The sequence below is a fragment of the Oryza brachyantha genome, chromosome 4 (assembly GCF_000231095.2).
Source record: "Oryza brachyantha chromosome 4, ObraRS2, whole genome shotgun sequence".
Classification (NCBI taxonomy): domain Eukaryota; kingdom Viridiplantae; phylum Streptophyta; class Magnoliopsida; order Poales; family Poaceae; genus Oryza; species Oryza brachyantha.
In genome coordinates this window covers 21241271-21262917 of record NC_023166.2, presented here as the reverse complement: position 1 = coordinate 21262917, position 21647 = coordinate 21241271, and the positions used below count along the sequence as shown (strand labels likewise).

Genomic DNA, 21647 nt, shown 5'->3' with positions numbered 1-21647 from the left:
GGTTTCAGATCACAGTGACCAGGACTGCAGTACATGACATCGTGTGTATTAAACTACTGTATGGGTATTGAGTAATTTGGAAGCAAGCAGCCTTGGTGACTGGTGAGGCAAGGCAGCAGCAGCAAAAGGCAAAAACTCCCAGAGGGCTGTCTCCCTTCTGACACTAGATTAGTGTTTCTGGGGAGCATTACACTGTGTTAAAATATACTTATTTTTAAGAATGATGGTGGGCAATGATTCTTTGTAAAATGTAAGGAGCTCATGAATTCAAATGCAGCATTATCATTGCAGTGAACAACAAGTGTTCCTCATCTGGCAACCAGTTTATTGAAATCCATAATTCAAGTAAGCCAAAAGTAGGCCTCTCCTTCTGGCAAAGGCAATGGTTCATTGGCAAGATGAAGGGATTAGATTTTGGCTTTGAGCTGTAAAATGCCAGTTTTTCTTGCAGTTGGAAAGGTCCTTGTCTGTATGGCACGATGGTTGAGGCTACACCAACTGAAGATATCATGTTTGTGTCGACAGCTCTTCTGATGGCGCAAGGCACACAGTATTAGGCCCCTTGGCAGACGACCACCCAACCTTGATCTGATTTCATCTCAAACAAAATAGCAGGTTAAACCTTAGAGCAATTTTACCATCATTAAGAAGGTACCACTGTTTTCTATATAAAATTTGGTACCTCTTGATACCTTAGATACTAGAAGGTAATAAATTTTGTATAGAAAACAATGATACCTCATGATACCTTCTTAAGAATGGGAAAAATGCTCTAAATCTAAATTAACAAGAAAAGGATGGTGAGAAATTCAGTATCAAGAAATATCAAGAGGTTGGGAAATTTTATTTGCAGAAATATATCAAGATTGGTGAGAAATTCAGTAGAAAGAAGTTAATTAAATCCAAAAGTAGCATACCAAGACTATGCTCTTTTAGTGATGAAAGATTATCTGATTTTATGATAGCTATTTAATAGTATAAATGATTAAATTAGTTACTGTAAAATTAAAAATAGACTTAAGAAATATGAGACGATGAACTTTTATATATAAACGTTTTAAAAAATTGCACCGTTTAGCAGTTTGGGAAGTGTGCGAAGAAACTATGAATAATTTGTTGAGAAAGAACGCTGCCCAGGAGGGTGAGAAATTCAGTTTTTAGAAGCAACAAAAAGATTGCAGATAAAACTTGCAAACTCAGCCATGGCCACTTTTCCTTAATGAACAAGAGGCGCAATCAATATGTTTTGCCTACATTTAGAGCACTTACATGCAAATATGTTTTTAATGGTTGCTTTCAATAATTTAAGCATGCATGTGCTCACTTGGGGTCCAGGCCTGTCTGGTCTCCTAGCCGTATCTTTCGGTCTCTGATGCTGGATTCTTTTAATTTCTGCATCTGTCCCTGCCGTTCATCCGTTCGTGGAGCTGGGCAGCATCCATGAAAACCTCGAGTCCTTTGCAACAAATCAATGGTCCCATATCAACAACCATCGCCAGCCTCTCTTCTCTGCAGCCACCTTTGCCTTTGCACATCTTGGTGGGCTGGTGGCAGTTAAAAGAATTCAGAGGCTGAGACTGATCGATTCTGCCATGTCCATGCTCTTCCCTGAAACCCTGCATGATGCCTAGCATTTCTTGAGTATTGTAGGTATGATTAGATTGCACTGGAACATTTGTTTAGATAGCAAGTGTACTTAGCATTGATCTAGGAAGCAGATGCCTTGTTGCTTGGTGGGCATTGACGCGATGCTTTTTGTAAAGCAGCTTGTAGTTAATGAGAAAGGAAGAGTGAGGTGATAAACAAAGGAAGGAAGAAAAGGAAGCTTTGGTGCTTTGTCATTGTCAATATGTTAGTTAATTACAGTACAACCATTTCTTCAGACACAGCTCCAGGTTTCAAGTGTTTCAGACAGCCATACGTATATTCTGCATGGCAAAATGAAATATATCCAAATTCTCCAAAAATCAACTTGTCATTTTGTATGTATTTCATGGACCAAAATGCAGAAACATATGTTTGCACTCCATTTAGCAAACGTCTAAAGTCAATCTATATAACATATATACTTGCAAAATTTTCAATTGACACTTGTTAAGTAGGCGATCCACTTAAAAGTTAATTGGGCCGTCAAGAGTAATGCCACCCTCTTTCATTTTTTCTGACACCTCAAAGAAAAGCAAGAACTTAATATATATTATTTTAGCTTATCCTAGTATCGACTATACAGAAGATGGTGGTGTGAAGCTTAAGTACATCACTTGAGGAGCTCCTAAGCAAGTGGGTCTTTGAGGAATCCAGCAACAAACTCCTCTACTATATGTCTCACCGCATTACACCACTACACCCACAATGCCACTGCCATTGGCAAATATTCTCTTTACTTACAAGTGAAGGTTTTCAACAATTCAACATAACAAAGAACAAAGAAAATCTCAAGACCTTCTTCTTCTCTTTGTAACTTGATCATTACAGAGAGATGCCCCTAGAAAATTCAGGCTAGATGAACAACTTTGAGTGGTGGTAGATTGTAGCAGGGGTTACAGTTACACCAGCTGCAGATTTACTGGCTGACAACGCCATTACTAGATGTTTGGACTTGAGAATGACCTTGCTGCTGTACTGATATCACTTCTGTCCTGGTTTGTTAGGTGTTGGGCTCAGGCTTAGAAATGTGTAGGACGGTGAGGACTCACTGGACTAAAGACAAAAGTGAAAGAGGGCCATTACCCATTGAATGCTCCTTAGATCATACTCTAGCACAGATGTAAAGTTGCCAGGCCATATATGTATGTCTACATATGCACATCTTTTGGATCATTTCAGCATCCTGCTCTCCGTTTCTTCAGCTGCAGAGATCAAGAAAAGAGCAAATCTATATAGCTAAACAAGTGATCTTGTGAATTTAGGATACTCAGTTGATCAATCCCAACCTCTGCTTTTTTTTTTTCTCTCTCTCTCCGTGAAATGATTCTCTCCCTCCTCTAACAGGCTAACACGCGTTTTCCTCTTGTTCTGGTTGGTCCTAGCTTCTGCTTTTATGAAAAGAGGTTTGTTCGTTGGATGCTCCAGATCAGAGCAGTTCAGCTGTACGCAGCAAGCACTGCACTGGCCTTAATATCCCAGGCAACTCTGCACTGCAGCATCTACGAATTCAGGCTACTATTACATGCAACTGCCGTGTACTAGTGCCTGACTGCTTAGCGACTCTAATCATTGGATCCATTCAGAAAACACGCAGAAAGAAAAAAAAGAAAGAGACGAACGAGAGATCATCCGTTGCAATCATGCGTGTTGTTGGCCTTTGCGATGGCAGCGTCATGAGTTCACGACGGTGACTCCCGCAACGACGATCTGGAAGGTGATTGGTTAGAGTAGGGGATTTTATAAGATTACTGACAGAAACTGAAACGATATCTAACGAAAGTCATGTGAAATTCTAGTGCTCCAACATGGTTGAGACATTGTCAATAAAAATGACTACCAATGTGAAAATATGTCATATAGCAAAGGCAAACTTTAATTTAGTGTCCCCTCCCTTTTTATATATTTGACATGGCTGAATGCTGGACCTATGTTTGATCATTAAGACAAATTATATACTTATTATTTTATTGTAATTTGTTTTACCCATTAAAGAAACTTTAAGTATAATTTATATTTTCACATATTTGCACAGAAGAAAAAAAAAAGACAATTAGTAAAAAATAGTCTAAATGTTAATGATGTCAAACATTAAAAAAAATTAGGGAGAACCAAACTTACATCCAGTATATCAGGTTTTTAGTGTGACTCGACCAAAATGAGACTTGTCTATTTTCAAATCAGACGTTAGCTTTTCCCTTACAAATTTGAGCCAGATGGCATGAGTGCCTCATGACACCAAAAGCTTTGTAGTAGGCTTGTAGGTTTTTTAGACTGTAAAACTTGTATGGTATCTCAGTGCTCCATCGACTGAAGAGCATACATTTCCTGAACATATCATAGTAGATACACCAAACACTAAAAATACCGCTGGAAACATCACTCTGGGAAATCTCACCGTGAAACTGTGAATGTATCGAGGGGTGAAGGCTTAGCACTCCACCTGCTAAAAAATGGAGCCTTCCTAAGAAGCTCAAGTGTCTGCTGGTACTCGGGAGCCATATCCTGCCAAAATAAACACCAGGCACCTTTCAGTAATCAATCATTGACTTCTCGTATTCATCAAAGTAAAGACATTAGAATCCTTTGACAAAAGGCAATTTTCCGGGTTCAGTTCACCAACTATTACTAAGCTGCTTCACCTTCCAATATAAGATGAAATACCTTGATTCCACGGTAAGACAGTTTCTCAATATCGAGCTTTTTGACCGAGAAATTGTCAAGTGACGCAAAGGCTTCTAGCAACCTTCTTCTAAAAAAAGGAAGAAAAATATAAATACTTCAACCAGTTTTGCATCAGGATGCTTGGAATGGGAAAGGATGCACTCTCTTACTTGCAGAGTAATGACTCAGTGGAGGGTGAACATGCTGCCTTTGAAGACGTGCCCTGTTTTCTCCCAGTTGTCCCTAAGATAACTTCATGCAAACCGGAACTATTCCAGCATATCGAGTACCTAGTAAAAGATAAATTGCAAAGCTAGGTGCTCTTAATAAAAAAAATGTAGATACGACACAAGGTGAACTGAAAAAAAGAAAGATAAATTGCAAAGCTAAAAGTGCTCCTAACAAAAACATGTAGATGCAACACAAGGTGAACTGCAAGAAAAAAAGTCCAAGTTTACAAAGACAACAAACCATATACTACCCGCATGTCAAAGGGGGCACATCTCCAGAAGTCTGTTGAAACTCTTTTGGAGGGATTGGTGCCTCAAAAAATAGTGGCTGTAGGAAAAGAAAAGATCCACTGTCATGAGAAGTTAACTATAAGGGGTGATCAAAAAGCTTTTTGCCAAAACACTAATTGACTGTGTATTAGCAGACAACATATGAACAAAACGAATTGCCATTCCAACCTTGTTCAATTTAAAAGGTGAAGGCAGTTTGCTGGATAGAGAGGACAGCCGGGCATCGAGAACTTTCTTGATATTATTTTCAACAGAAAACCCTTCAAGAACACCAGTAGGTGATTGTCCAATAGTAATGGTGGACAAGTACAAAGGCTCAAGAATGTGAGACAGCAATGCACCTGTGAAAGAGGTTACAGAGTTGATCCAATGGCCAATAAGGTGAGAAAAACATAACTAGGAAAATAGATGATTTCAGAGCCAATTTAATTGCGGAGAACTACTAGCACCTGTGAAAGAACAGTAAGAGGTTACAGCAGGTCTGCAGCATATATTGCCATAAACATCAAATGTTGAATGGCACGGAAATGTTGACATATATGATCTTACTAATACACTTATAATGTTGAGTTGACAAACCTTGAATTCCAACAACACTCCAGCGGGTGATTTTGTCAAAACAGCTCATTGATAATGTTGTATCACCACGCCCAGGCTTCCTTTGAACAAACTTAATATCTGTCCCACAAAGCAGACTACCAATTAAAATGGGTACAGAAAATAACAGAGAATAGATATAGTGCTACATTAAGACAATGAAATGAATTAATTTCAGCGAGCGGTAAGAGTAGGCACATCTTGAATGAAACCAATTTAAACAAAAAATAAAACATCTATCGGTTCCCCAGACTGCATTATATCTCCATGGAGTATATATTATAGTGTTTTCACATTAAGCAATCAATTAGCAATCTAAGCTCCCCAATTCCATGTCTAGAAAATTGTTGGGCATTGGTCATGAACATCAGTTCGTTCGAGATTTAGGAGCTCCATTCCAACACTTTGATGACAACGTTTTGCCAATAAAAAGGAAACATGTGTACTAGAAAATCAACCAAACATGAAACCTCAACAAATCTACTGAGTTGTGAAAAATGTAATGTCACAGCTAAAAACATGAACTAGTGCATGAGTAAGAAATAGGCATCTGATTGAAAAACTGAATTGGAAATTAAATGTTATCTAGACAATAAAACATTTCTAATGGGCCATCGACTAATTCATACAATTTGCCAAATCTAAGGGCAATAGTTGTATAGCACATGGAAATTAAATTATTAGCTCTAAACAGGAATTTACTATTCTGCTCAATGCCAAGAAAGAAGCATACCACTGCATCCATTCACACTATCCAGCTGTTCCCTGAGCAACTCTGACGGAGACGGTGGAACCGGCATGACTCCACCTATACCAATTTCATCAAACCAAGGAAGACATTAAACTCAAAAGCCCGCAACACTAAATAGGTTGTCCTATGCCATTCCTAGTATGATCTCCTAAGTTAATTCGAAGACTTGATACTAATTATCTATATCCTTTTAATCTAGAGCAAATTAAGATATATATATTAACCGAAACAAATGCAGTAATTTTTTTTAGAAGAACGCAAAGTTCTCTCACGCTAACCGGCGAACTCTAGTTTTTTTAGTCATTATAGTTGGATGCTCGATCATTAAAAGAATAATGAAGAACAGTCTAGTTAATTTATCGATCAACATGCCCGCCTGCCCGGCTGTCAGTTAAAAACGGGAGAGAACAAGGCGAGCCAGCAATCAGAGAACTGAGCATACATGGAAGCTGGGTGATGTAGAGATGCAGGTGGTGCCCATCCCTCATCTTCCATTTCCCACCAGTGCCGGAAGCAACCAACCAATCGGGCGCGCTGTTCCGGCCGACCTCGGTGTATATTAGACGGAGGAGCGCGCGGCGTGCGACGACTTCGGCATGCGCATCGTGCACGAGGTCCCCGTGGTGGTTGAGGCGAGCGGTGCCGAGGCACTTGGTCCCGGTGGCCAGTGAGAGGACAGTGAGGCTCTGGGCGTCCTGCGGGGTGGAGAGGAGGAAGGCTGCGAGGACGGTGGACTCCCGCCCCTGCGGCTTACCCTTCTTGGGCAGGGAGTGGTAGTGTTGGAGAGCAGTCGAGGAGGTGGTTTCCGCCCAGGGAGCGCCGTCCCATGGAGGCGGCGGCGGTGGCGGCGGCGAGGAGGGAGAGGAGGAGAGCATCGGCGACGGCGAGAAGGGAAGCAAGAGGAAGGCGTAAAGATATTTTACGCTCTACATACGCGGTTACGTAGCCCAAGAGATCTTCTTTGTACTCCTGCTTAAGCATTTAACTATTTGCCACTCTTATAACTGGTCTTAACTTTTTGCCACTCACATGTGTCTATGACATATGGATCCGGACCCACATGTCATAAACACATGAGATTAAGACCACTTGTAAGAGTGACAAATGGTTTGATTGGCATTGTGCGGTTAAGATGGAGTGAAAACATAACGGGCGTCAGGCCGTACAAGTTTTGGCCCACATGTATTTGATGGGCCGGCAGATAGTATAACCACCCATGTCGGGCTGCCGAATTCGAATCGGTACCGATGGTTGCGATCCTAGTTTGGCTCCACAGGGCTTATTTGGTTGCCGAATTCGAATCGGTACCGATGGTTGCGATCCTAGTTTGGCTTCACAGGGCTTATTCGGTTTAGAGAAATTTTAACCCAAAGAAATAAAATAATAGAGTAACAGGGATGTAGGGCGATACTAAATTTTTCTAATAGGTTTGAGTAGATGGAAATTTTCCTATGTTCTCTCTATATCTTGTAGGGAGAAAATTTTTTCTTTTATTTTTCTATAGTTTATTTCTATAAACTGAATTATTTTTAGAGGAATTAAATCCTTAGAAATTAGATCATTTGCTTTTCCTTCTAAATGAATAGGCCCTAACCTGTATCGCAAGTTCGTATGAAAATACTGAAACCATCTTGTCTGTATCAACGAGTATGCCATGTTCAGATGCTCTCATGGTAAACGCGTCACGTAGCCACAGTGCATTGTTGACAAGAAACTCTCGCTATCCGAATGACAAATGCACAAACGCAAGGAGAGAAGCTAGCAACTACTAGCAATCAATGGTGCAAGCAACAAGAGCCAAAAAACTGACCGCACAGTGCAAGTGAAAGCTACCTCTTCAAATTCTTTAATCTCCAGCGTACACAGTAATCCTAACCATCTCGTACTTTCTTTATTTGCCGGCCTCTTCCCTCTGCCGGCCGCCGCCGGCGACACGCTCCTCGCGAAGTCAAATGCATACGCGCGCTTATAAATTCCTCGTTGCCGTCTCCGGCAGCGTTCGTCGATCGAATTGGCAAGATTTTGAGGCGAGATGAGGCAGGCGAGGCCCTACTCGGCGATGTTCGCCGGCGGGGTGTCGGCGCGGACGGGGCCGCACGCGCTGCCGCTGGCCCGCATCAAGAAGATCATGAAGCGGTCGGCGGGGGAGAGCAGCGGCGTCGACGGCGGCGGCGCGAGGATGATCTCCGGGGAGGCGCCGGTGGTGTTCTCCAAGGCGTGCGAGCTGTTCATCGCCGAGCTGACGCGCCGCGCCTGGGCCGCGACGCTCGAGGGCAAGCGCCGGACCGTGCACAAGGAGGACGTCGCCGCCGCCGTGCAGAACACAGACCTCTTCGACTTCCTCGTCGACGTCGTCATGGCGGATGACCACGATGCCATGGATTAATAATCGATGTATCGGACCTATTATAATCTCTGTGCCGAATTTGAATGCAACACAAAGCTACGGTCACATCATCATCTTTTCGCTTCTTATTATGTTTATAAGACAAAGTTTAAATTTACCGTTATAAATTTAAGGTTTATTTTTGGATTTTTATTATAGTTTACTTTTTGTCTGATTAATAAGAACATGTATATAAAGGTTTTTTAAAAAAGTATTTTTCATTTACAAAAAATGTACTGTTTCACGAAAACCCAAACAATCACTACTTCTGTCCTCTCCGTGATTTCAAATATCTAAATATATAATGGACAAATATATACTCTATTCGGTTTCAAATAATTAACATCAGTTACTGTTTATCTCAGAACTTTGACCATTCGTTTTTTTAAAAAATATTATGTATGTTGAAAAATATGTTATATTTATGATATATGACGTATAAATATGCATTAATACCACTTCCACTAATCATCAAATGATCATTTAATTATTATTGATAGTTAAAATTAAAATAGTAATGATCCACGATGACATGTAAATGAAAACGAAGATAGTATCGTATAACTATTCATCATGATAAAACACCCCGCTTGGCCATGCCGCCAAAAAATACGATGGGTACAGATTTTTATATTTCCACAAACATTACTACATCGGATGACAGTTAGGTTTGGTTAGGTACCGTAGAACTACTCAATCCGTTTCAATATAAATATTTTTACAATTTAAATTTTACAACACAACATAAATATTCGTGAGATGATGCAGATGCTTCTCACTATGATCATCTGACCAATTGGGTGTTTGAAAAGAAAATATAAATAATTTAAAATTTTAAACCTGTTCATTAGTAATTGAAAGAAAGTATTTAATTTAACTTTGTTATTTACTCTATTATTTTTTACGGTAAGATCTTCTATCCTATTTAGATTTATCTATTAATAAATACATATAATATAATTTATATAAGAAGACTAGAAATCATAAATCGTGAAGCAAAAGTAATACTTACTGCCTCGAAATTGATATTCGGTCTCACATGTCATATACACATGTGTCTTGGAGTCTGTGCTGTAGCTGTCTATAAATCTGTAGCCCGTCGCTCTTCTCTTTACTCTTTTATCACTTTAAAATATGTTTATAACTGGTTTATAGTATGCGTATGGAGTAAACATTTTACTGTTATAGTAATATTTTGTGACCCTTCGAGGTGTGAGGCTTCGAGCGTAGGGCTGGATATCGAGCCAGCTCGGCTCGGTCTAGCTCGTTAGATAACAAGCTCAAAACCCAGCTCGGCTCGACTCGTTGGAAAGCTCGAGCTGGCTCGTTAGGCTCATGAGCTTGGGGCGATGGCCGTCGGCTGAGAGACGCGAGATGGTGGCCGTGGCGGATCATCCCGGAGGAGCTCGGGGCAGCGCCCAGTGGACCATGGCGGAGGAGCTCGGGGCTGCACCCGGCGACGGAGCGGCGCGAGGCAGCGACCGCGGTGGAGGAGCTTGGGGCAGCGGCCGTCAGTGGAGCAGCGCGAGGTCGGCGGAGCGACGCGAGACTGCGGCCGCAACGGAGGAGCTCGGGGCAGCGGCCGTCGGCGGAGCAGCGCGAGGTCGGCGGAGCGACGTGAGACTGCGGCCGCGACGGAGGAGCTCGGGGCAGCGGCCGTTGACGGAGCGGCGCGAGGCGGCGCCGCAAGCCGCAACTGTGGCGTGAGGCGGCGTCCGGCCGGTGGCGGAGTGACGCGAGGCAGCAGCTGCGGTGGAGGAGCTTGGGGCCGTGGCCATTGACGGAGCGGTGGCTGGCCAACGGAGTAGCACAAGACAGCAACATCGCCGAAAGTGCTCGAGGTGAGAGTACACATGCTGATTGCTACATTGCTGGCTTGCTGCATGCGTGATACTGATGCGGCGGCGGTCAGGGAGTAAGGTCGCAAGGAGCATGTTGCTGTTCTATTAGGGTTATTATTCTTTATTAGGCTGGGTTGTTGCTGGTGGGCCTCCAGGTTGAGATTGTGGCCTGTCCGGGGTGAGCTATGGCACGTTAGGTTCGTGAGCAGCTCGCGAGCCAGCTCAAGCTGGCTCGTTATCTCTAACGAGCTAAAATGCTATCTCGGCTCATTAGAAAAATAAAACGAGCCGAGCCAAACTTATCACGAGCCAAACGAGCTATCAAGTCACAGCTTTTTCCGTCCAGCTCTATTCGAGCGAACGGTGCGAGTCTGTGACAGCTTCGAGATGGATCCGACCGGACGGCTACGATCAACAGGACCCGCGTCCAGCCCAAACAGGCCGACACTATAAACGCAAGCAGAAGCGACCGGACCCAAACGCGAGTCTGGTCGAGACCCTTCTCAACGCAACGCCTCACCGAACCGGCCCGACGACCCAAGGGCCCAGCACCAGCCGCCTCCCTCGTCCCCCATTCTCGCCTCCGCCGCCACCCCGCCGCCGCCGCCGCCCGGCCGCCGCCTTCGGGGCGTGAGAAGGGAGGAGTGCTCGCCAGCGGGGCAGGGAGAGCGAGGAAGAGAGAAGATGGTGAACTCTTCGTCGTCGGTGGTGAACGTGTACCCGCTCGCCAACTACACGTTCGGCACCAAGGAGCCCAAGATGGAGAAGGACACCTCCGTCGCCGACCGCCTCGCCCGCATGAAGGTGAAGTAAGTGTCTCCGGCCCCAGCCCCCCTTGTCCGCCTCCCTGATCTGACGCTAGGTTTCTTGTTCTGCCCGGAACCCTAAACCCTAGAGCTCAGATCATGCCCATTTTTTGCGTGGCGCGTGGTCAGTTTAGTAGGGAGTTGCTTGAAACAGGTACTACTCCAGAACGTTGCGGAGGTGACACTGAAACAGTCGCATGTTAGGCATTTTTTTGTGAACTATACTTGCTTAAATGCTTTCATTTTAACTGGGATTTAAGATTAGCGTTCTAACTGTTTGTGTCACCCTAGTGTTCAGAGGTAATTGTTGGCACTTGTTCTGTTTTGATCTATATGTTGATACGAGAGATTGCTTTAGTTACATGGTCTGTACTGGAGGGTGATTTGTTTGGTGTTGACTTTATTTGGTCATGTATTTTGCCTGTCACGCTGTTGATCTAGCTATTGTTTCTATGTATCAAATAGCTACCAGAAGAGTGCCCTGGAATGTCAAGGCAAAATAGTTGGTTGCAATGCATTGTTATTATGATATGGCAAACTATTATAACTGTTTCACAGAATCCACACTCTTTAATTTAACCTAAGAGATTATGCAGTTATATTCTACATTATTTCCCATGTATCTCATTGACAGTTAGGCTCCTTCCTCATTCCTCAACATGTTTCTTTTAAGATTATCAGTCCAATATACTGAAATTTAATTACAAGTTGATTCTGTAACTAATGACAGCTACATGAAAGAAGGAATGCGGACAAGTGTTGAAGCAATCCTATTGGTGCGTTTATACTTTCTTCTGATCTGTACACTATTTTGTGCTTGAAATATACAACACTTGTCAAATTTTGTGTAGTTATTACGGCTAGTCCATATAAACTGCAATGCAGCAAACAGACTGAAACCTTCACTTGCACTGCCCTAAATAGGTGCAAGAGCACAACCACCCCCACATACTGCTGCTGCAAATTGGTAATACATTTTGCAAACTCCCTGGTGGACGGTTGAAGCCTGGAGAAAATGGTGCGCTATGTGCAGCTCATTTATTTTCTGTCAGTTTCTTTGTAAATTATATTATAATGTGTTTTTCTGTTGGCTCTGTTACTGGAATTTGCAGAAATTGAGGGCCTGAAAAGAAAGTTATGCAGCAAGCTTGCAGTGAACTCGCCTTCCTTCCCACCTAACTGGCAGGTAATGAGCTCAAGAAAAAATTATATTCAACTTCCTTGGATTTAAGTTATATCTGGTCACATTTTGCATGCTATGATATGTAGTTTATCCCATCGTGAAGGCTATCCACTAGGTACATTCAGTTCTATTGTCCGAAACTTCACAGATATTTCTGATTTGTACATGCTTTGGTATTGATCTAGAAGAAAGAGAAACTCAGCTGCTGTTTCAGCTTTCCTTGATCTGCAATGTTTGCAGTAACAATTTCTTATTTCAGGGATACAACTATAATGTTATTGAGTTAAAGTGTGTCATGTTGTGGCAAACCTAAATTGAAACAGTAGCACATGTGTGCATATATTTGTAATATGAACATCTGAAACATCAAGTCTACCTCAGGCTTGTGGGCTAGTTTTCGTTATGCCTACATTTTGTTGTTTTTATATAGAATTCAAGTATATGTATTTAGGCTGTGATATGCTTCGCAGGGCTTGGGGTTTTTTGGAGTACTGTTGTTGTTGTTGATGATTTTTCACCAGATATAAAATGTGCTGTTTCAGAATGAATTTGTGGAATTTTGATTCTTTTTTCATGTTTTGTGTTCAATCATGTTTAAATTATATCCAATCTTATTAGTTATGAAGGTATAAACGCTTGTTGTTTCCAGGTTGGAGAGTGTGTTGCTGTGTGGTGGAGGCCAAACTTTGAGACTGTGATGTATCCTTACTGCCCTCCACATATAACCAAGCCCAAGGTATATTCTTGCTTCGATAGGCCGTTTCTTACTATACCTTATTGATATCAGATAATGTAAATGTCCAATGTGGTGAACACTGAGCAGGAGTGCAAGAAGCTTTTCATTGTTCACCTATCTGAAAGAGAGTATTTTGCTGTTCCGAGGAACCTGAAGCTGCTTGCTGTTCCACTGTTTGAACTCTATGACAATGTTCAGGTAAAGTATTCATCCCAAAGTTTGATAACAAGTGTAGTGAGTTATATGCCTAAAAAAATCTCAGTGACTTTTAGTTTCTTTCTATTTCATGAGGAAATTTCCCACTTTTTCAAATTGGTTTTGCTTCAATTTCCATTTCTTTTAATCTCCACTTATAATCCCATGTAGAAAAAAAATGATGTGAAAATGACGCCAATTTTGAGTTGGTTTCTAAAGGAAAAGATCCATATATATTGTATTTAGATTGCTTCTCTGATCATCATCTTTCGTGCCATGTACAGAGCCTTAGTTGTTACATAATCATTTATTTTTAGCAAGGTTTTAGGAATAGTAGAGTCAAACCTCTGCAATTCTGTTACCTTCACCTTACAAATCAAAATCCATTTCTTGACCATCACTTCTGTACTGAGTTTGCTTATTTTTCGGATGCAGTTTTCCGACTGTTGATGGAACTTCTTTTTGTATATGCAGCGATATGGGCCCGTCATTTCCACCATTCCTCAGCAGCTGTCTAGGTTCCAGTTCAACATGGTTAGCTCGTGAAGGTGATGATGAGAGATGAAGATTAGTGTGCACTAGGGTCCTTTCTAAACATGAATTTGATGGATCTTCAACGGGCTGAACTACCTAATCGACTGGGCATGACTAATTTGTTCTATCACAGAATTTCCATGAATTAGACTATTAGCTGGACATGCATTTGACTGTATCTTCTCGGATTATTTTGTATCACATCACAAAGCTGGTGCATGGTGTATTTTTAGATCATTTGTTGTTGGCTCTGCACGCTGATTTGTTGGTTTACATGGCTGTCTATGCTTACTGCCATGGATGTTGTATGCTGTAGCTGTAATTCTCCAGGCTGCCTAGCGTTTTTTTGGTCAGGAATTCCCCCTCTTAACTGTAAAAATGCTTTGGATTTAAGAGAGCATAGAGAGCATCACATGCAAATTAGTAATTATTCTGCGTCTGTATGCATGCTTGTCACTAAAACATTGCGGCTGAATGTCTCCAAGCAGCACCACCACTGAACGCGAACTAATGTCGATATGGCTACGGTGTAAATGTGTAAATCATCTCGCGGTAACAGCACTGTTATGGTTTGATCTTCTTTTGGCTGAAAGATGTGTTGGCGAGACGACGAATTTCTTCAATTCTCGTGAAATTCGATGACTCTTCAACAAAATCCGATACGAACCATCCGATACGAACCTGTGGTCGGGCAGAGCTCCGAAATTTGAACAGACTTATTTGATTTGAAAATCGACAAATTCGATCAAACTTGTGAATATAGAGTGGTGTGGTACACTGGTGCTATGCCCAATTCACCGCCTCACCGGTTCCCGGCGTTCGGCTCCTGCAGTGTCGAACCCCTCGAAAACCCCTCCACTCATAGCTGCCGCCCAGGCCCCAGCGCCCACGTCCCCATTTCCCGCGCCCAACGCCGCTGCCACCGCCACCGCCATGGGCAAGCCGAAGCAGCAAGTGCTCTCCCGCTTCTTCTCCCCCAAGCCGCCGCCCTCCGCCGCCGCCGCCGACGATCCGCCGCATCCCCCTAGACCTCCCGCCGAACCGCCCGTCGCCGCCGTCGTCTCCTTTTCGCCCATAAAGCGCGCGCGCGCCCTCTCCGTCTCCCCCAAAACCCCCGCCAAGAGGCCCAAGCCCTCCCCTCCCAATTCCGACTCCGTTCGCCGCAGGCTGCTCGAACCGCGCCGGCCGTCGCCGCTCGCCGCTTTGAACCCTAGCGGCAAGGGCTACACCCCGCTGGAGCAGCAGGTTATCGATCTCAAGGCGCGCCACCCCGATGTCCTCCTCATGATCGAGGTCGGCTACCGCTTCCGCTTCTTCGGCGAGGACGCCACCGTCGCCGCCTCCGTCCTCGGCATCATCGCACACCCCGACCACAGCTTCCTCACCGCCAGCATCCCCACCTTCCGCTTGGGCTTCCACGTCCGCCGCCTCGTCGCCGCGGGCCACAAGGTTGGCGTCGTCCGCCAGACTGAGACGGCGGCGATTAAGGCCGCGCACGGCGGGGGCGCGGCCGGCACGCCGTTCGCGCGCGGGCTCTCGGCGGTGTACACGCGCGCCACGATCGAGGCCGCGGCCGGGGAGCTGGAGGGCGGTGGCGCGCCCGACGAGGGGAGCAGGTACCTCGTGTGCGTGGTGGACAAGGAGGTCGACGCCAAGAGGGTGGAGGGGTTCGAGGTGAAGATTGGTGTGGTGGCCACTGAGGTGTCGACCGGTGAGGTTGTGCACGGGGAGTTTATGGACGGCGTCTCGAGGAATGGTCTTGAGGCAGTGCTGCTTGGCTTGGCGCCCGTTGAGATCATCCTCGGGACTCCAATGTCGTTTGCCACGGAAAAGGTAACTGGTATATGTGTGCTTTGTAGGTTACCTTGTTTGTTAACTTGTGATTACTTGCAGGTTGTGATTGTGTAGACGTGCATGGTTTGTTTACACAGTTAGAATAGCTGTGCTAAGCGGGAACTTATTTAGGAATGTTGCTGTAAATAGTTTCAATGTCACAATCATCAGTTTCTGGGTAGTTTGGCAGCAATAGTTCTGCATTTTAAAATTTTCACCAAAAAGAATGATTGCTCGTTGACTCTGCCATATCAAGCACAAGCGGATTATTCCTATAGTGAACTTTGGAAGGGTTTTTTGCCTTACAGTTTATGATAGTTGCCCAGATTGTTGCATTTTGTATTTTTGTGCGTCAGTTTCCTATTCCAGTTTATATGTGTTTGAGATCCCTCTTGTTGATGTCTTCTTCCTACTTGTTGTCCAGCTGATGATGGCATATGCCGGACCTTCCTCTAATGTCCGGGTTGAGCGCACTTCGCGTGTTTGTTTTAGAGAGGGTGGCGCTTTAGCTGAATTACTGTCTTTATTTGAGAAGCCTGGGGTTGATGTTCCAACCAATGAGAATGACAGATGTTTGATGGAGATCAACGAGGAGGACAATAATCCTTGTGGGATTAAGGTACTGTTAAATTCTTCTGAATTTACTGTCATCAGACCTTATACTTGGGTCTCCATCATGTTGTTTGGTAAGTTCATTTTTTTTTGGTTCAAGCAGGCTATCATGACTATGCCAGAGCTAGTTGTCCAAGCATTGGCATTAAGTGTTCGCTATCTCAAGGGTTTTGGTATGGACAGGATAATCTGCTTTGGTTCTTCATTTCGGCCATTCACTGCTAACACTGAAATGTCTCTGTCAGCAAATGCTCTTCAACAACTTGAGGTAGACTTTTATATAAAAATGCCATAGTAAAATTTCTGTTTGCAATAAAAATGACCGTTTGTTTTTATACATACATACACATATATATTGATTATAGGATGCACTTTCTTACATATAGTTAGGATTCAAGATGATACTTACAATTCGGTTTTCCTGAAGTATTGCTTAGAACAGATGTATTACATCAACTTTATATTTTTATGACCTTTGTCCTTAATACTTTCTTCCGCTCCAATCTTCAATCTATGAAGTAACACCTGAAGTGCTTTCACCTTTCAGGTATTGAAGAATCACTCAACTGGTTCAATGGATGGGTCTTTGTTCCAAACTATCAACAACACATGTACAGCTTCTGGATCCAGATTATTTAGACACTGGGTAAGACTCTGTAAACCTGGTCATGGAATGGATATTACCATGATGCGTCATGTCACTTTGAAAAGTGACTACTAGATAGCTATTCTTTATCTTGACTGTGGTCTTAAAGGTCTTTTGGTTGTGGCATTTATTGCAGCTGACTCACCCTTTATGTGATAGAAATCAAATATGTGCTCGCCATGATGCGGTCTCGGAGATATCTGAATCAATTGGATCACAGAGATACTCAATTAACAATCCGCAAGATGAAGAGGACAGGTCTTGCCCATCTTCCGTGAGAAGTGATCTGAGCACTATTCTTTCATCTGTTTTGAGAATGCTGGCAGGAACTCTTGATGTACAAAGAGGAATAACAAGGATTTTCCACTGCAAAGCCACAGCGAAAGAGGTCAAATATTTATTGTTCCTTTTTTATTCTAGTTAATCTGAGAATGAATCATTCACCTAATTATGATAGTTTATTTTAATAAATTCAAATTATATAGCATGAATTATAGCCTGCTGAGATCAACCTCTTTTTTATTATACTACCTCTGTATCACAATGTAAGAATTTCTAGCATTATTTAGATTTATATGGATGCTAATAGATCTTAACATATATATAAATAATATACATTGATCAATAGATGAATTTAGTCATAGCTAAAAAGATTTACAATATGGAACGGAGGGAGCATCTCATAATCAGGGTACTTTAAATGATGAATGTTATGTCACTGAAAAATAATGGCTTGGTTTTTATGACAAGATTTGACTGATGTATTTTATTATTAATGCCTGATTGCCTATAGTTTTATATTGCAGTTTGTTGGGGTCATCCAGGCTATCCTTACGGCTGGAAAGCAACTTCAGAAGCTTGTTCTTCATGATACTGACACCATGTCTTCTCAGCATAGAACTGTGCACTCTCCTTTGTTGAGAAGGTTAATAAATACGGCTTCATCATGTACTGTCCTTGCTAATGCTGTGAAACTTGTGTCTTGTCTGAACAAAGATGCTGCTGATCAAGGAGATATGCTAAACCTATTCATTGCATCTGTTGATCAATTCCCGGAGGTATAACCTTCTATCTTAATGAAACAATCTTGTTTTATTCCTACTTTTTATGATCCATCATTGTCATATTTGAAATTTTCATAGGTTGCAGAGGGTCATGTAACTGTTGAAATGGCCAAACAAAAATTGGAGCTGTTAATTATCGAGTATCAGAAGCAACTTGGCCTGCGCAACTTGGAGTTTAAAACAATATCTGGAACATCTCACTTGATCGAAGTTAAGTCACTTAATTGAATTCAGTTAACTTCCAGCTATTGTTAATTGCCGTTCCATGTAGCAAAAAGATGTCCAAGAAAAAGTAGCCCAGCGGAAAGGATTTGTACGTTTTTCCTTGGTACTTTTGACACTACTATCATCATGTCATATTCTGTGCCTGCAGCTACCATTGGATAGAAAGGTACCTTCAAGTTGGATGAAAGTAAATAGCACGAAGAAAACAATCAGATACCACACTCCGGAGGTCTTGAAAAACTTGGATGATTTATTGCTGGCTAAGGAAAAGCTAGCAGTTATCTGCAGGACAACATGGCATAACTTCCTCGCGGATTTTGGGAAATACTATGCACAGTTTCAAGCAACTGTTGAATCTCTTGCCACTCTGGACTGCTTAAACTCGCTCGCGACTCTTGCAAAACAGAATGTAATAGACTATTCTAACCCTTTTGCTCACCTTTTTATATTCGCCTTGCTCCTTTAGGACATTGCTAATAAACCGTTGCTCCATCTTCCAGAATTATGTACGACCTAATTTTGTTCATGATCATGAAGCAAGCCAGATTCACATCAAAGATGGCCGTCATCCGGTTTGTTTTAACTCACTTGCTTCCCACTCCTTATATGAATGAACCTTCAGAGTTTAATCAGCAAATCACAAACAGTATAATGCATTTAAGATGAAATATATCCAAGTGAGCCCTAGGAACGTTGCAATTTCCACAAGTATAATTGTATTCCTTTTATTAGTATTATTGCAGTACTGCCTCACAAGTTTTGCATCCCTCAACGTAAGCAAACAAACAGAAGAACCTGAAACTGTGAAATGTTATTGCTACATTGCACACCTCAAATTTATGCAAAGAAGCTTAAGAATCTGAACATTTGAGATACTCATACTGAAGTTGCAGGGTTCAATTCTGCTGACCAATTTTAATTGGTCAAACATCTAATCGTACCTCAAAACTGGGTACTTAGATCTCTTCTAATATTTAAGAACCTAGTTTTTATAAGGGAAATCATGTGAGTAGATTTGTCTTGAAAAGTACTTACATAATATTACAATTTTATTAAGCTTTTGGTCACCTGTGGTAAAAATTGTATTTCGAAAGCCACACCAATGTCCAACACAACTTGTTTTTGTGTCTACCCTTAGTAGAGTAGTTGCATGAAATTGCATGTTTGTTTCAACTTAGTTAAAGAATCATAGCATGATAACTGCATGCTTGCTTGAAAACATAGATTTTACCTGCAATTGTTTCAGGTGACCAGTATGGTTTTCCAAAATTTAATCTACTAATGATGCTGACACTATTCCCCAATACTACTGACAGGTTGCACATCGTCATGCATACTTGATGTGAAGCATTATGTTGAGTTGTTGACAATGTTGGTGATTCTTTATTTTTAGGTTCTGGAGTCCTTGCTTGGAGTCAATTTTGTTCCAAATGATACTGAGCTTCATGCAAATGGTGAGTACTGCCAGATTGTTACAGGACCAAACATGGGAGGAAAGAGTTGCTATATCCGCCAAGTTGCTCTAATTACATTGATGGCACAGGTATAAATCTTTATCTCACACTTGTAGTTGGTAACATGTGGGTGTATAACATAATTATTGCAAACTTACTTGTTGGGCTTAGGACCTGAGGTTAATTAAAACATTGGTTTGCATAGGTTGGTTCCTACCTTGGCTCTGAGATTATCCTAACACACTGGCTCTGAAATTATCCCAACACACTGGTTTGTGTAGGTTGGTTCCTTTGTACCGGCTTCATCAGCAAGGTTGCATGTTGTTGATGGAATTTATACTAGAATGGGTGCATCCGATAGTATTCAACATGGAACAAGTACATTCTATGAGGAGTTGAATGAAGCTTCCAACATATTGCATAACTGCTCATCTCGTTCACTAGTTATCATTGATGAGCTTGGCCGTGGTACAAGCACACATGATGGTGTTGCTATAGCTTATGCTACATTGCACCATCTTCTCAAAGAGAAGAAATGCATGGTCATATTTGTCACCCATTACCCAAAAATTCTTAATATTGTGAGAGAATTTGAACGTTCTGTTGGTGCATATCATGTCTCATATCTAGCAACACGGAAACTGTTGGAACTAGCAGATAGACAGGTGGTGATTAACAACACAGGGATGAAGCATCTTGGTGAAATCACTTTCTTATATAAACTTGTTGCTGGAGCTTCAGACAGAAGCTTCGGTCTTAATGTTGCACTGCTTGCCCAGGTTAGTTCCATGTCCTTCAGTTTCTGTATTTCCAGTTTGGCCCGAATTTAGCCATATGTGCTTAATATGATGACTTTTAAGTGACCTCCTTTCTTCCCTTATGCTTTTAACTGATTGTAGGATAACCACATACCTACTTCAGTTTTCTTGTTTGCTGAGGTGTGGTTCTGTTTGCAGCTTCCATCTAGATGTATTGAGCGGGCTTCAGTCATGGCAGCCAAACTGCAGGAGGAGTTGAGCGTGCGTGAGAAAAATAAGTTTGGTAGGCTAATAGACGTGCCATGGGAAAGCCCTCCAAAAGTGGATTTGCTTTGTGCACAGCCTTATCAAGGGCTGGCTGAAGCATGCCACAAGATACTATCTAACATAACATCTTCTCAAAATAATGATGACTTAGCGGATGCTCTATCTTCTATAAGGGAAGCCAGGGATATTGCCTTGAAGGCAATAAAAGGCTGTTGATCTTGTTCTACGAAGCAGTTGATACTTCGGCATCGGTTTCTTAAAATCTTTGTGAAGGGGAACCATCAGGTATAAGGTATTCATGCTATCCCATTCGTTCAGGTATAAGGTACTGAGCTGGTTTCTGATGTGCCTCGGCTTCTCTTAGTATGCAGGTGGTGTCTTCTGATAACTTATTATGGTCTCTTCCGAACACAAGAATTTTACATGATTTTCTTAGGAGATAGTTCAATTCCTTCTTTTTTTTTTCCTTTGAAAATTCTCCAAACCGAAGAAGTTCTTAGGTTACAATTTGTTGAAGCCGATTTTGGGGTTGATGTTTGCCATTGTGCTATGACAGTAGCATATACTGCAGACTGTAGTGGGTCTGGACGTGAAAGCACTTGAAATTAAAGCCAGATCAATGCAAGATGAAGTAACTTGTTGTAAATCTGTAGTTGTAGATTCAGTTGATGTATCCTCGGCCTGTTTGAACCTTCAACCTGTTTGAACTTGTCCCAAACCTATTAAAGCTTTGCCTTCATTTTGAAGCGTAGATGCAAAAATGTGACGCATCTCTATGGGTGTGTATTTGCAACGTTCCTACATAATTTTTACTTCAAAATGGTTTTCCTTGATGTTCATTTTCTGAAATGTTTTCCTCCGTCTTGACGTCTTGTTCATTTTGATTTGAATTCAAACTAATACTACTATTGTCCCAAAATGTAATACGTT

The 21647-nt window shown here is 42.2% G+C and overlaps 4 protein-coding genes across 13 annotated transcripts; 3 read left to right on the top strand and 1 right to left on the bottom strand.

Moving 5' to 3' along the window:
* Positions 1 to 2130: 2130 nt before the first annotated feature.
* LOC102700891 (tRNA-specific adenosine deaminase TAD1) lies at positions 2131 to 7148 on the bottom strand. 8 transcript variants are annotated; one of them, XR_001550198.2, is made up of 10 exons: positions 6620 to 7147; positions 6160 to 6234; positions 5409 to 5507; positions 4998 to 5170; positions 4790 to 4866; positions 4479 to 4598; positions 4309 to 4396; positions 4043 to 4149; positions 2731 to 3354; positions 2131 to 2639 (listed from the first exon to the last, which is right to left on the bottom strand). XR_001550198.2 is itself a non-coding variant. In XM_040523612.1 (9 exons), the coding sequence occupies exons 1-9, from the start codon at positions 7050 to 7052 to the stop codon at positions 3327 to 3329; spliced, it is 1197 nt and encodes a 398-aa protein (XP_040379546.1). In that variant the 5' UTR covers positions 7053 to 7148; the 3' UTR covers positions 2131 to 3326. The 8 variants fall into 8 exon arrangements, 4 of the variants coding, with proteins under 4 accessions (XP_040379546.1, XP_015692401.1, XP_015692402.1 ...); XR_001550201.2 differs by having other exon boundaries at positions 2131 to 2634; XR_001550199.2 differs by having other exon boundaries at positions 2131 to 2849; positions 2934 to 3354.
* A 905-nt stretch (positions 7149 to 8053) lies between these two features.
* Positions 8054 to 8625, top strand: LOC102710402 (nuclear transcription factor Y subunit C-2-like). Its single transcript, XM_006653831.3, has one exon. It carries the CDS (start codon positions 8210 to 8212, stop codon positions 8561 to 8563), a length of 354 nt encoding a protein of 117 aa, XP_006653894.1. The 5' UTR covers positions 8054 to 8209; the 3' UTR covers positions 8564 to 8625.
* Positions 8626 to 10899: 2274 nt separating this feature from the next.
* Positions 10900 to 14351, top strand: LOC102700616 (pre-mRNA cleavage factor Im 25 kDa subunit 2). Of its 2 annotated transcripts, none has more exons than XM_006652982.3 (7): positions 10900 to 11213; positions 11941 to 11986; positions 12135 to 12228; positions 12323 to 12396; positions 13043 to 13129; positions 13217 to 13327; positions 13799 to 14351. In XM_006652982.3, the coding sequence occupies exons 1-7, from the start codon at positions 11089 to 11091 to the stop codon at positions 13868 to 13870; spliced, it is 609 nt and encodes a 202-aa protein (XP_006653045.1). In that variant the 5' UTR covers positions 10900 to 11088; the 3' UTR covers positions 13871 to 14351. The 2 variants fall into 2 exon arrangements, with proteins under 2 accessions (XP_006653045.1, XP_015691645.1); XM_015836159.2 differs by having other exon boundaries at positions 13760 to 13843.
* A 307-nt stretch (positions 14352 to 14658) lies between these two features.
* Positions 14659 to 21512, top strand: LOC102710121 (DNA mismatch repair protein MSH3). 2 transcript variants are annotated; one of them, XM_040523736.1, is made up of 13 exons: positions 14659 to 15691; positions 16116 to 16310; positions 16407 to 16571; positions 16851 to 16949; positions 17086 to 17337; positions 17756 to 18007; positions 18092 to 18223; positions 18387 to 18647; positions 18739 to 18810; positions 19632 to 19781; positions 19974 to 20471; positions 20649 to 21002; positions 21082 to 21512. In XM_040523736.1, exons 1-12 carry the CDS (start codon positions 14792 to 14794, stop codon positions 20931 to 20933), a joined length of 3261 nt encoding a protein of 1086 aa, XP_040379670.1. In that variant the 5' UTR covers positions 14659 to 14791; the 3' UTR covers positions 20934 to 21002; positions 21082 to 21512. The 2 variants fall into 2 exon arrangements, with proteins under 2 accessions (XP_040379670.1, XP_040379671.1); XM_040523737.1 differs by having other exon boundaries at positions 20649 to 21009.
* The last annotated feature ends 135 nt before the right edge of the window (positions 21513 to 21647 follow it).

Coding starts and splice junctions, on each gene's coding strand:
- LOC102700891 (XM_015836915.2), bottom strand. CDS start 7,052: ATGCTCTCCTCCTCTCCCTCCTCGCCGCCGCCACCGCCGCCGCCTCCA. Junction 6,235..6,619: donor CTACATCACCCAGCTTCCAT/GTATGCTCAGTT, acceptor AAATTGGTATAG/GTGGAGTCATGCCGGTTCCA. Junction 4,397..4,478: donor ACTGAGTCATTACTCTGCAA/GTAAGAGAGTGC, acceptor TCCTTTTTTTAG/AAGAAGGTTGCTAGAAGCCT.
- LOC102710402 (XM_006653831.3), top strand. CDS start 8,210: ATGAGGCAGGCGAGGCCCTACTCGGCGATGTTCGCCGGCGGGGTGTCG.
- LOC102700616 (XM_006652982.3), top strand. CDS start 11,089: ATGGTGAACTCTTCGTCGTCGGTGGTGAACGTGTACCCGCTCGCCAAC. Junction 11,214..11,940: donor CTCGCCCGCATGAAGGTGAA/GTAAGTGTCTCC, acceptor AACTAATGACAG/CTACATGAAAGAAGGAATGC. Junction 13,130..13,216: donor CACATATAACCAAGCCCAAG/GTATATTCTTGC, acceptor AACACTGAGCAG/GAGTGCAAGAAGCTTTTCAT.
- LOC102710121 (XM_040523736.1), top strand. CDS start 14,792: ATGGGCAAGCCGAAGCAGCAAGTGCTCTCCCGCTTCTTCTCCCCCAAG. Junction 16,311..16,406: donor ATAATCCTTGTGGGATTAAG/GTACTGTTAAAT, acceptor TGGTTCAAGCAG/GCTATCATGACTATGCCAGA. Junction 18,224..18,386: donor GAACATCTCACTTGATCGAA/GTTAAGTCACTT, acceptor CTGTGCCTGCAG/CTACCATTGGATAGAAAGGT.